This window comes from Arctopsyche grandis, chromosome 9, assembly GCF_051622035.1.
Source record: "Arctopsyche grandis isolate Sample6627 chromosome 9, ASM5162203v2, whole genome shotgun sequence".
Lineage (NCBI taxonomy): Eukaryota > Metazoa > Arthropoda > Insecta > Trichoptera > Hydropsychidae > Arctopsyche > Arctopsyche grandis.
In genome coordinates, this window is record NC_135363.1 from 16,803,436 (window position 1) to 16,817,872 (window position 14,437).

General features: G+C 33.4%; 2 protein-coding genes across 2 annotated transcripts in view; one reads left to right on the plus strand and one right to left on the minus strand.

Moving 5' to 3' along the window:
• LOC143916932 (transcription factor hamlet-like) overlaps positions 1–14,437 on the plus strand; it is a 48,395-nt gene that overhangs the window by 19,603 nt on the left and 14,355 nt on the right. Inside the window, exon 5 of the mRNA XM_077438222.1 lies at positions 8,952–9,060. Coding sequence (XP_077294348.1) covers positions 8,952–9,060 — 109 coding nt within the window. The remainder of the gene's footprint in view (positions 1–8,951; positions 9,061–14,437) is intronic.
• The window catches only part of LOC143916946 (uncharacterized), a 572,328-nt gene that overhangs the window by 10,316 nt on the left and 547,575 nt on the right, over positions 1–14,437 (minus strand). The window lies entirely within an intron of this gene.

Sequence of the window (14,437 nt, forward strand, 5' to 3'; positions counted from 1 at the left end):
GATACGAGGACGCGATAGCGCACGTAATCAGATCCGCTCGGGCGGCGAGATAAAATCACACAGGCCACGTGTCTCCACACTAAAATAATTGGCAACTGGTTTGGGATGGGGAGGGTGGGCGGGAAAAAGGTTACGCACCGCTGAAGGGTGCAAAGTCAAACGTGGGTTTGAATTTTAATTAGACGCGAAAAATAGCACTGTAATTATTATATTCAATAACAATATCCCATTGTCCATTTGTTATGGTTGTTCTTTGCAAGCTCTAGGCGCAAATGATTCAATTTTCAAGGAGATCGGTGTACTTTCGAATACCCTTTCGAAAAGATTTGTAGTCGATTACTCGATCGACTAATCATCGCTCAAAAAGTTCACATTCTTGAAATTCATGTTATTAATACAATAGCTTCGTGTGCTACATATATTTAAACCGGACGATTTTTAGTTTCTTCCATTAAAGGCAAAGGATAGAAATAGACATGAAAAATCGCTAGATATCATGAAGTAATATTGAAAAGGATTTTTCTTTTCAAGGTTTTTTTTTTGCAAACGCAATGTATTTTCAGATTTTTCTTTCGCAGACGCAGTTTATGTATGTATATGTACATTTCATTTGTTCATGAACATACCAGTGTGTTCATATACGAACCAATCTGGCAAGTTATAGTGTACACAATTATAGCAATATTGTAATATTGCTTCCATTGCATTTCCTATTTCGAATACTTGGCGTTTTGACATCTCAAAGGTTTTGACAGATAAAAGTTTCATGCGACACCTGGTGATTCCATTTGAAGATAGCTTTCGAATGGTAGCACTTAAACTAAAACCAATAAGTTCGCGTATGAACTAACTAGTATGTTTATGAACGAACCGTACCGAATCCGTAAGTGAATGCTAAGACCGTAACATATACATATTATGTATATAATATATAATATATAATTTAAAAGAAAGAGACTTTGTATGTATGTATGTAATTATCGTTGGTTCTTAGAATCCGTGACGTTAAATTTAATAAAGAAACAAATGAATATTCAAATAAATTTTATAAAATGTTTATTATTAGATTAGTCATGTTTAAGAGGTTTATATTACAAATACCGAGCGAAGCCAGGTAAAACCAGAAGTAAGATATAAATGAATATTTGATGTATTTTTAGGTCAAATGATCTGGTAAAGTTTGCATACTATGTATGTATGTATATGAGCGTAAACAGATGTTTCCAATATGCTTTAATCGTTGTTGACCCCCAAGTAGTACCACTAGCGTCGTTGGTGGAATCGTTGCTGGTAGTTAGCAGTTGGCTTACTAACTTCCCTCCGCATAATAAAGCAATGCAAATGCGATACCAATCGAATTTGTGTTGTGGCAATGAAAGCGTGACGATGACATCTGGTGATGCAGGTGAAGAGTCACCCCGGTAAACCAACGGTTTCGTGATTTTCGTGAAGTGCGGGGCTGTTGAAGTTAACCATTGCGTATTTGACTTTTAAATGACGGTTATTTTTAACAATTATTTACATTAAAATTCCACTTAAATATGAATTGAACTTATACTTCGACTTTTTGATACAATCTTACATTATCGTGGGAAGCATTCGATGATTAGTATTAGCATAATTAACCCTCTAGTTTAACAGACAAATAATTCCGAATATTGTGATATAGTACCTTAATAATTGATATTAGAAGCAAAGAAAGAAAATATATAGTATTTGACTTTTGGTATGAACTAACGACTACTTTGGAAACTAAACAAATTTAAAAATCATTTAAAGCAATAATTAAAAATAATAAATTTGATTTCGATCAATATTTGTTAAGGAATTAGGCTACTTTCAATGTGTGCGTGAATTGAAATAAATTACTAAAGCACCTTGTCCAAGTTCGGGTGGGTTAAAAGTTAAAATAATATTTACCCTTTTGTAGATCGTCAATGACGATTCCTAAAGAAGGGTGAAATAATTTCCCCCTATTTCAGTATAGCTAATTACTATGGGAACTGCCAACGTGTCCCATTGACCCTCCCACGTTCAAACTCTGATGGATAATATACGTTGGTGATTTTTCAAAACAAAAACACAAATTACGTCAGAAAATCTGTACCTATTCGATGTGTACAAATGCAGTCGCCAATCATGATCAAATTGAATATTTTATGTGTGCACATTGAAATCAATTCGATCGAATAATATAGCATTCGACACTTTCTCTCAAGCAATCTTTTCAAATAGAAATTTAATACAATTTTTACATGTTACAATTTTACATGTTTATTTTACTGCAAAGTGAGAGCCGACTTTACGATAGCGTCCATAATAATAATAAACGAAAGTTTTTTCGATACATTATAGGCAAATGCGGTTACAATAGAAGGGCTTTGATTTTCAATTTTTAATACATTGAAATGTTTGTGATTTAAAGCATATTTTTTGGATGTTGTAAATTTTAATATTTACGCTGTACAACTGGTGTTTTGAGTTATCGGTCTACTCGATGAGGGTTTTCGTACATAATTTTCCTCGAGCTTTTTCTCTCCCTTGTTTAGGTGTTTATCTTTTGCGTATTGGATCGTTGCTTTCTCCTTTGTTCAAGGCAACTTTCGCGGAAGAAAGGGGTGAGCGAGCAATTAAAGTTTTAATATAGCCAGAAGGCTGCAAACACTTGTTAAGTGTACGAATTTACGATCGTCATTTTATTAAGCAACTTCGTCCGGAATATCAATTCAGATTTGTATTGCAGTTTCATTTAAATAACAAGCGGATTATTTTTATTATTACTTTTTATAATAGAAAGTTTCGATCGTGTCTTATCTTGTATTTTGACGATTTTTTCGCACGATTAGCTTGAAACGAATGACAAAAAGGGGATTTGAAACGATTCATCGAACTTGTATGGCGGACGCAGTTGTGCATTTTTAATATGCATATAATATAATATTATCGTGCATTGTTAAGCCGCGTTTAATTTATTCATATGTGCTTCTATTTTTTATGATTGACAAATCCTTCATTGCAATTCATGAAAACGTTTTGATGAATTGAAACGAAACAAGCGTTGTTAATAAATTTTTAATACCACACAATCAATATTGAATGTATGATGATTCAGATAGCACACCACATGTATTTTATAGTTTATGATTCTTCAAATTCTTGTCTATTAGCAGTGTGAAATTCATTCAAGCACAGTTGATTAAATCTTCAGGAGATTCCCAGCATCTGCGACGGGTCGTTCGGAATCGGAAGTCATCTGCTGGCGCGATTAAAGCTTCGAGAAGACGCTGTTAACCCTAAAGCGCCGTCGACTACTGACGGATCGTAAAACCACCCCGGCTTTGTAAGGGTGCGGGAGCTGATGGGGTTGACAAGAAGTTGCCGAGTCGTCAAATCCTTCAAGTTATAATTGGCGCCGATTTAACGCTTTCGGTACCGAGTTATAAACTTGATAATGGGTCCACGACTGACTGATGCAGCATTTCGTGCTCGGGGCAGATGTCTTTAATATCTTTCGGAATTAATTCGGCTAACGCGCAATTTCACAGTGACGATGTCGCTTAAAAAATACATATCTATATTAGTGTTATTGTGATGGCTAATCTGACTCGGTGTGTGGAGTAAATATAATCGGACGGGGTGTGTCCAACCCATTGTCACATTTTCGCGTACCGTTAACGCTGCATTACCAATGTGTTCGACCGGATTCCACCCCCTGACAATTATGACAATAATGGAATCGAACAATAAAAAAATGAAATAAATTCGTATGAGGTTTATGACAAGCTGAATGTCATTGTCGTGGAATTAACACTACCCTCTCAACATAGAAGGTGCCCTCATACAATATATACACATGTATACTTACATGTGATACATAGAATATATTCGTTTCAAATTTCATATCTATTGCAATACATTTATTTACCATTGGATGAAGATCTCTTTTAATTTTTTTTCATGCTTAAGGTACTTAAGGTACTTAAAGTCTTCTTCTTGTTTGTATTCTTCATTTGCTCAATGTTGGGCATTGCTGTCATTTCTATCATTTGGGATTAGGTGGTTGATCAGCCTCCACTTCTTGAAAACCGTCCTATCGGTCGCCTTCCCTCTAGTATTCCGGTGACTACTAGCTTCTTCTAAAGAACCTCTCCATATAGACTCTCCATATTCTTCCTGGAAATATGGCCTAGTAGAAAATAGTCTAGTAGAAAGATTGGCATTCTCCTTATCTTGAGATTAAGGTATCTAGGTAAATAATATGGTTGACTTCCTCGTAGTCTTTTATAGCATTGGACTTTATGAGAGACTCGAATATGTCGAATCTGAATTGTATACATCGAGTACTTGTGTATTTATCCGTTTGATTTTGACCATTTTACCATTAACGTAATGCAATTATGGACTATCTTGTTTACTTCTCACTTCTTTGGGTACATATTTCATCTAAACCTATCACTTGCTCTACTATGTATGTAACTATGCTATTCCCGAGATATTCTTACAATGACATTAAAACAAAGTTATGAAGTAGGTATGCTTAGTTTTAAGTGAAACATAATTAATTTCTTATATACATATGTTTCGTTTACAAATATTTTTCGATAATTAAGAATATTAGATAAAATTTTACAATTTAATATATAAATAAGTCTTAATTATCTTTCGATTGTTAGAAATACTTGTAGAAATAATACAGGGTCGTAAAAATAAGCAATGTTCCATAAACACTTTAGCCCTAAGCTCTCCGAAAAGGGGATTTTAATCTGAGATGTCAAGTTAAACATTCTCCCCGCTGAGCTGCGAACGCGATTCTCGCGACAAATGAAGTGTGTCGCGCGCGAAGGGTTAAAACGCAATGCAACCCTATTACCGTGAATAATTTTAAATAAATGATGTATTTATTTCTCTATTATGCTCCCGGCTGCGGTGGGTCGCGTCGACAAACATAAAAATATTCGTTTTTATTATATCTACAATTGCACAACGTATTATTTGTTCCCATTGTCGATAATCTCTCTTCTGCGGCACTATTAAATCGGCGGTTCTTAAATAGTAATTTATTATATTTTCCAACGACGTAAATTTCCAGCACCGACATCGCGATACGCACCAGCGAATTGAGTTTTAATCAGATTTAATTATTTCAGACGTGAAAAACGACCACAGTATCGCGCGCGTCGTAACGAGATGCCGATGTGTGATATTCGTATTTTTTATTTATAACCACTGAAATTTATGTTGCGATTAAAAATATATTATTTTTTATCATTTGGTGCGACTCGATTATATAGTCGGACGATTTTTTCAACGATATGTTTGAGTGCTGTCGATTTTGTGCGATTGTAGATTAGCCGTTTGTTTGCAATTTAACCCCTTGGACGCGTGGCGCACAGCGAGAAACCGATCACGCTCCATACGTTAGCATCATTCATCATATCTCACCCTGTTGGGGTACCTACTTTTAGGGTACATCGCTCTAATGTGACAATCTATGTGGGCTTGCTAATGGATCGATCACACCCAAAACAACCTATCCCTCCCCCGTTCGACTAAAAACCCTTTTATTTTGTTAAAATTGCAACAAAAACAACTAACTGATATATTTGAAAGTCAAACTATTAGACACATTTACGATATTTTTGAATGATTAAAATCATATTTTCCACATATTTCTAATATTTTACTATAAAGTTTTATTTTTAAAAATCAATTGTATGAATATTTTTTATTCAGATACTTTATGAATCATTCAGTTGTTTTGTTATTTTTCTTCATTGACTGTTCGTTGTTATTTGTTTGGAGATGGATTGTATCAGAAGATCTTAATGTAATTTTCTTACGATATCTAGAGAGTATGTATCTGTAAATATAATATATAGTTTGATCTTGAGTTATCTTAAAGTGTGAGGTTTGATTTTGACTCATTCAAACCCATCTTTGTATGCATATGTATATGCATAATATGTCTGGTATTTGATATACAAGTATACAGTATAATCGTGTGTGTTTATATATGTATGTAAAATACATCATTCGAAAATGCGTGAATTTATATGAAATCTTAATCGATTGGTGTTAATGCGCAGTTGATGAGGTTAGGGTTAGAATCGAAGTCGAAAAAATCAATTCTACAAACTATCATCATCATTAGCATTGTTTGTACTGGGGTGCTCTAACAAGAGCCCATCCAACAATTTGTTCAGCGGAAAGCTCACCGATGAAAAAGCAAACAGAACACTTTCAGCCTGTGAGAGCTTTCACAGCAATTAGTCGACCGCACGAAACGACCCGGACAAACATTTGCGTTGACACGACACGTTTCAATCGCAACCGGTGTAATCACTGTTAATATTTATATTGAATCCAGTGCTTATGAAATTTATCCTTTGTACTAAATATATGCATATGTACATTTGGTAATGTGCGAATCCGTTAATTTTTGTAACGTTCGCAACACCTGTCGTCTCACCTGTGCCCGGGCTCTTTGACTTGATTTAGCCTAGGGTCACTCGGTTGCGACATTACCGGTCGTTTACGGTTAAAATGTATTCACTTTGCACATGACTCAATGAATTTATATAGGGGGAAGTTTGGAGAGCATTACATTTTTCGTGTATGTAGATCGGGGATTCATAACCTTTTTTTAATACTTGGATTCTTCATACTTTTAATATTTCTTAGTCATATTTTTCTCTTAATTGTTTAAGTAGTAGCAGATAGTACTGTGAGCATACGTTGCTAAAATACGTATTCGTGAATAGAAATTGAATGATATTTTTGTAATAATAAGATATAATAAACGGAATAGAATGGGTGGGAAGTACACATGACAAGGGTAGTTGAATAATAAAGAGAGTAAAGAGAGTAAAGAGGTTGAAGTGGTAATAGGCGGATCACGTAGCCAGAAGAATGGATGATAGATAGCCACAGCTCACATTGCTTACTAGTAGATAGATTATTAGATTCATATACGCTGCTGGCAAGATCTGCAGGGTTATTAAAATCTAGATCGACCGTTTTCTATGGAGTTTTCCATTTTATCTAACTTAATTGTTGTAATGGATGCAACAACATCGGCATTATGCCCTCCCCCCTCACCCCCTTTTTCTCGCAAATCCAAATTTGTTGATTGTTAATAATAATATATGTTAGCCTGTGTACATTGTAGAATATGTTTAGTTTATAAATATGCAAAAAAGGCCATAGGTGAGATGGGAGGATTAAATTAGAAAAATATGTGGGATGAGTTGGATGATTGTTGCCTAAAACAGAGCCAAATGAAAGCCTGTTAGGAGAGGTCTTTTTTCTAGCAGTGGGTGGTGAATGGCTATAAATGATGGTGATGAACTATACCAAAAAATAATATACAAAAAAGAACTATACTTTTTGTCTTGTTAGTAAAAAGCAAATAAAATTTTAAATGCTGATAAAATACGACACGTACTTGGAATCTTATCATCTATGTATAAAACTCATACATATCCAATGGTCTTTATAATCAACCGTATTTATCAAAGAATAATTTCTGATGATTTCTTAAATCCATTATTTCGGAACAATGGATACTGGTAAAGAAACTGATATAATTGAAAAACAATTAACAAAGGTTTGGAAAGCAGATTCGATTCTATATTTGCTCGAATTTTTATGGCACTTGATACTTACATAGAACCTTCGTCGTAACCGTGACGTTTTTTTTTAATTAAAAATAAAATGAACCAATTTAATTACGAACAATATAAAGGAGGTAATTTTGAAAGTTTTTCGGTCGCCACGAATAGCTTGCAACATTTACCATATTGTCTTTACACCTGTGCCCGTCCACGTGAGCTGTCGACGGAAAGAGGAAGGGGTGGGAGCAGCCCCTGACCGATACTGGTGGTGGGGTGTTGAGGGGTTAATGTCAATTTGACACGGCTTTTGTTCTTCAGTATCACTCCACTTTATGGCGCATTAAAGTTGTGTTGTTGTTACCTGTTCCGCTCATCGTCGGTCACTTCACATCCCACCAGCTCGCATACAGGTGAATTTTCATATGTATATATTTTCTTCAATCATAGCACGAAACTAGAATGACGAATCAGTGTGCGTCATGTCATATTAACCCCACTATTTAGTAAATTTTTCCCATTTTTGTATGTACATTTGAAAGTGGTAATAGTCCACTTTTCTTCATATCGAGAAATATTTTGCAAAACATTAAATATAATATTTTACAATATCTAATGAAACTAATAAAAACCTTGTAAAAATACTGCTGGCCTGTAATACGTTTATTCTGCTTTTCCAAAATTCTGGACATATCGAATTAAAAGAAGTGATAACAATTTGTGATATTAAATAGTGTTTCTCGAACTGAAAATCAGACTTCCATCGCTTTCCAATATAACGACTCGTATATTGAACGATTGAAAGACTTACTTGCATTCTGTTTATAATATGTATAGCTACATATGTACTTATTTTGTTGAATTCCCATAAAACGGAAGTATACTAGTCATTATAATTTTATTGTTTGATATGACTCAATTACTATATTGTATCTATTAAATTGATTCCCGCATAAGGTATGTTCACAAATACATCTTATTTTTTACAAGCCTCATATCATGTTTCTTTCTTACTCGAATAGTTACTGGATCGGTGACCATAATCTATTTTACAATTTTTTTTGTTGTCAGAGGTATTGATAGTTTTTGCACAATATAAAACATAGATAAAGTAAAAAAGAGGTTACAATCTTACTGTACATGTGTATTTCCCTATTGAATAATTTTGTTAACAAATATGTACATAGTAATATGTAGGTTTATACAAATTATAATCATGTTTAAATTATCCAATAAATGTTATTGTCTAATATTCTAAATTTAAATAAAATGTGAATGCTATTTCAATTGAGTTGAAAGCTGTAGTAGAAGTATTAATGATTTTTTAAATATTTTTTTTAGGATCTCAACACAGTGGTACAGTAGAAGACGATCGCGAAGAGGACGAACCGGAGGAAAACGGCGAGCTCCGTTGCGCAGTTTGTGATCTTCTCTTTCAAGATTTAGACCTGTGAGTGCATTTGAATTTTATTTCTCCTAATATATTAATGAACATTGTATTTTTATATGCATAATGTGAACGCAACCCTCCTTCCGTTCGTTTGGACGACAATTAGTTGAATATTAGAGTGGACGATGTTTCGATACGACTGCGAGTGCATTCCACATGTATGCGATAAGGCTTAAAATGTAGACCGTTCCCATTTATTATTAAAGCAGTGCCGGCACTCTCACCTGACACGATGGACACCCTGATTTGATGAACATGCGATGGGCTCTTCATTGGACAACACGAACTGACATTATTGTTTTTTTTTCCCATTTTCATTTTTCAACTGGCAATTATGACGAATACAACTACTCGTGTGTTGATGATATTGAAAATGCACGTAGTTTGTGAATTTATACGTCCGTGAAAATGTGAAAGTTTATATGTATGTATGTATGTAGATTTCGTTGCAATACTTTTCTATGACTCGTATATTTATGTAAGTCTGGGGTTTCAATTGTTATGTTGGGTTTTTGTGCTGCTTTTCTTGCAATTAATAAGATCTTGAGAAATGGTTGAACTTCTTAAATTTGAATAATAATTGAACTCTAATTATCGAGAATTTACAAATTTTACGCTTTTGATTTCAACTTACAAATTTGGGCTTCGTGGTGTGAAAAAATGACCTGTTTTATTTGGTGTGAATTTTTTGAATTGAAAAATTAAGATTATTTGTTTTGGGTTTGTTCTTTATAATAATAATAATAACATTTTATTCCAGACAATAGGGAAAATAGTGCAATCCCTATCATCCATATAAATAATATATATGTAGGTAATACAAATGAATGATAAAATAAATAAATATAATATAATGATAATAATAATAATATACATATGTACATATAATAATAAAACCGAATATTATTTTTTTATAACGAATAATTTCATAACAAGAAAGGTTTATATGTACATAGAATTGCTTGTTAGTTGTTATATTATTTTTCATTATATGCATAATACGTATATTTCGTCGATACAAAGCAGTCAGTTCATAGGCGTCACGAAATCAAAATGTTCAATTATTTTCATCCCCATTATTAGTCAATATGTGACACGATATTGTGTTGAAATTATCAACGTTGAAATCAAAGATGATATCGTTACGTTTAGTACGTTCGTTTACAAAGACCACAATGCACTCGGACGTGTGCGCATTTAATTATTTTAAAATGTAATATATTATATTATCTGCATAGATTTGTAGGTCATTTTTTTCATTGAAATAGTATTAGAATTCATTGTTTCATCGCTTTGCACAATGCTAGAGCTACATTTTGTACCTACATACTGTGTATTGTGTCGAAGTGATAATTTATCAAATTGGTATCATTCTTATCTAGCAGGCTGCGCGTTGCATCACAGCATCAATAATGCGCAATGCTCATTACGTTTGCTCTATTATCCTTGACCCAAAGCCGTTCGGCAAAAAGTTCATTATTGTTTCAGAATCGGATCACTTCTCTTAACCATTCGACGATCGGTTGATTTATCGTATCGTTAATGGGCGTAAGTATTGCGAAACCCGTACACGCTTCAACGCTATTCACCTTTGCTTATTTCATTGTCATTGTTCATGATTGAGCATCCCGTTGAAATGTGGTCGAGTTGATTCAACCACATTTTTTTGGTTTAATGTTCTTTAAAGAAAATAGCATCCCAAACGGAACCAATATGTAGCGGTTCAAGCTAAATTTCTATGCCCGATTCGGGCCATTTTAAGTCTCCTCAGATTATAGTTTTGCTTGTTAGATGCATTTGAATAGTGTAGAATGTGTCTAAAACAAAATGACTGGGAGTAACTCAGGTTTTTGAAGGTCGACACATTTAGTTGAATGAATCAAAAATTCGATTTGTACCAATCAATTTTAAGTAGTAATATAATTTTAAACTGGGAAATTTCGTAGTATTATTCTATATTTCCATTAAATTTTATGGTCCATGATCGATAAAGATGCGTGATGATATGTTAATGCGCAACGTGTATGCTTGGGTTGGTCAAAATTCGCGGTCAAAATATTCATTCATCGATTTGGATGCGTTTTTTGTAGCGGTTTCGTAATGTTGAGGCTCTTTGTGCAATCATTATGTTATTATTTGTAATGTGTTCGATGAATTCGGTATGAGATTGATTGCCGAGTGATTCACTTTTTCCGAGTCGAGATGAAAAAAGGCTCACAAAGTCATATTAACGAGGTCGGCTCGGTTTAAATATGTATGTTATCTAGAGTGGGCTTTCAATAATTCGATAGCCGATTTGCAAAAGGTTAATCGTGTTTAAATATGGTTTAGTGATTAGTAACTAGGCGAGAAATAATCAAAATTTGCCAATATCGAATTTGCATAATAAACGTATGCATACTTAAATTATTGAAGGTTAGTTTTAAACGTCAATAAAGTAATATACATATGTATACTGAAGCAGCGGTTATTTAAGCCAAATTTTAAAATTAGTCAAGTAAATTTTTAGAACATATGTACATATGTACATATGTTTTTGAATTTGTAAAATAAATTAAAATTTTTGTTAATATTCGCTATAAATTGTATCCACCGACTTCCGCTCTCTATAAATACGGAATGTTGTGTTGTAGAGTTAAATTAACATTCTATGTATGTAAAAGCGGTTTATTAGATTTAGCTGTTAAACTGTTTTGAACTCTTCCGATTTAACAAAATTGGTGTTAATTTTAAGTTTTAAATTCGCATAACTTCACTATGATATTCGACGCGCTCTCTACATGTATTTTCCAATTGCTTTCGGTCGTATCTTTTATATGCAGCGGGATGTTTGATGTTTGAAATATATTAATTCTTGCCGATAACGGTCTCTCGATCTAGAGCTGTAGCTTTACTCGTAGTGATCGTAAAAGAAAAGGGAACGAATTCCGTTTCCTGAATAAGTATAGCGATTCGTCACATGGTCGTTTTTCCGCCAATGTAAAATCGTCGAGGATCTCATCGAGAGTTTCTGAAAATGAACACCGTATGATGATGAAATTACGGCGTGATAACGACCTGAGAACAATTAACCGACGGTTCAGCTTTTAATGGCTCTATCGACCTACCAAATAACCCCCGGTGTTTTATTGCGATCAACTTTATTAAGAGCCATCGGCGAAGATAATCGGTTTTGTTTCCACACAAATTGCTCGGCCATTTGGATTTGTGCCACCTATGTCGGAAGACTATCAGAAACCTAAAATTATAGGTAACTGCCACGCTTTCAAAGCATCGATAAGTGCGAAGGGAACCCCCTCAAACTGTGTTTCGCCGATAAAAATACAATTCATCATAGGAAAATGTCGCTAAACCAAATTTCTGATTTAAATTGTGTTCACCATATGGCGTAATATTTTAAGATCTAATTTATTATTTGTATATCCCTAAAAAAACAGCCCTTCGCTAAATCTTGGGTGAGAATTTTTTTAACAGAACGTCAAATCAATAGAAATATTTTTAAGTAATATTTTATAAGGTGTATAAGCGTTATGTTGTGATTAATTATGTAGATTCACTTAAGATCTATATACTGTAAGTATAATGACTTTTTATTGTTGTTTAATGTTCTATAAATCAAGAAATTACATGCAGATATTATTTACTATAATATTGATACATTTTGAGACGTTCACTTATAGGTACATATGTACATATACGTGAATGTCTAATACAATTAGAAAAAGTAATATATTAATAAAATTTAAGGAATTAACAGATTTTTAAAATCTAAAAGTGACGTGTGTATTCTCATCATTTAACGTGTAAATTCATATATGTTTTTATTTTATTTGGACGATTAGTATAGATAGTTTGATATTCATTCACAGTCAAATGTAACATTGAGAAGCTTCGAACCTGACTCTAATAACACCTGCGTTTATAACTAATGTTTGTTTCAACATTAGTGACACCTGCGATTTTCCCTGCAGCTATTTTCCATCGGAAAAGTATCGATGAGTCGCGGGGTCGCGACCGCCGCTAGGTGTGATGGATGGAGATTCATTTGTAACCTTTTACACGTGGAATCTAATAAATTTGAACACGACAAATTTCCTCTTTTGGACTACCGCGATGAGAAAAAAAATTAACAAATCAGTGAACGGTGTTTAATTATGGACTGTTGAAACGAGAACGTCAGAGCGTTTGCTATTTCTCGTTTTTTAGACCGATTAAAATATTGTAAAGCCATAATTCATCGGCGAATATGTGAACAGCCTTTGCCTTATACACATATAAATAATGTATACAGCCAGTGTGTACTCTAGTTGAATACATCAAATTTATTCAAAATTGATTTATGCTATCAATGGGTATTGAATATATCAATGCCGCTAAGAAATAAAAAATGAACTTCGTGTTTATCATGTGAAATTCGAGAATATTCAAAATTTATATATTTTTAATTTAGGCTCTTTTTTTAACCTAAGTTGTAGTATTTCTAAGATGAAATATTTTTGAAAACTGATTAGATATTTAAATTAATAAGGAATTGAATAATTTTAATGAGTGCATTTATTTAGAACATTTCAACTTTTTTTTAATTTTCCAAATTGTATTTGGAAGCATTAAATCGATTTCTATACATATGAATGTATGTACAACATAGTAAAGCGATGGAAACATTCAAGCTCTATGTACCTGTAATATATTATATATATATATATATATATATATATATATATATATATATATGTACATACATGTTTATTTGCTTGTTGACTTTAATCATTTCCCGTTGATTATATCTGCAATTATTATTGCCTCTTCTGGTTTTATATACAATGTAAGTATGACATTTTAAATTTCCAGTCTTATTTATTTGATATTCAATCAATTCTTGTTCTTAAGAACGTTGCTTTGCTTTTCGCGTGCACGTATGTACGTACAGTACAACATAATGTGTATGCAATTGATGGATTTGAATATTAATAGACGACATGTTGTATTGAATGCGATCACAGTGGGAGGGTAATATCCGTCGATGGCGCCCATCAGCAAAAATGTTAATTTTCCAGCTGTAGAAAAAAAAATAATGAGAAAAAAACAAAACGGCTAGTAGGTAATAAATAATTACGGTCGATTTTCTTTGTTGGTGTATATATGTAAGTCTGTGGGTGTGTCCATCAGTGGTTCAAAGATGGTCTAAATCCGTTTGAAAAATTCCGATATGCATACGAGTGAGAGGAGTACGACGTATTGCTCCTGCGTGGGCTACACACACGGAAGCTTATTTTGGTAGTCATTTCTAAGAGCGCGTTTTGAATATTGATCACTCTGGCTAAACCTAACCAATCAACATATGTACCTACACGGGGACCCGTTAGTGCAGTGGTAC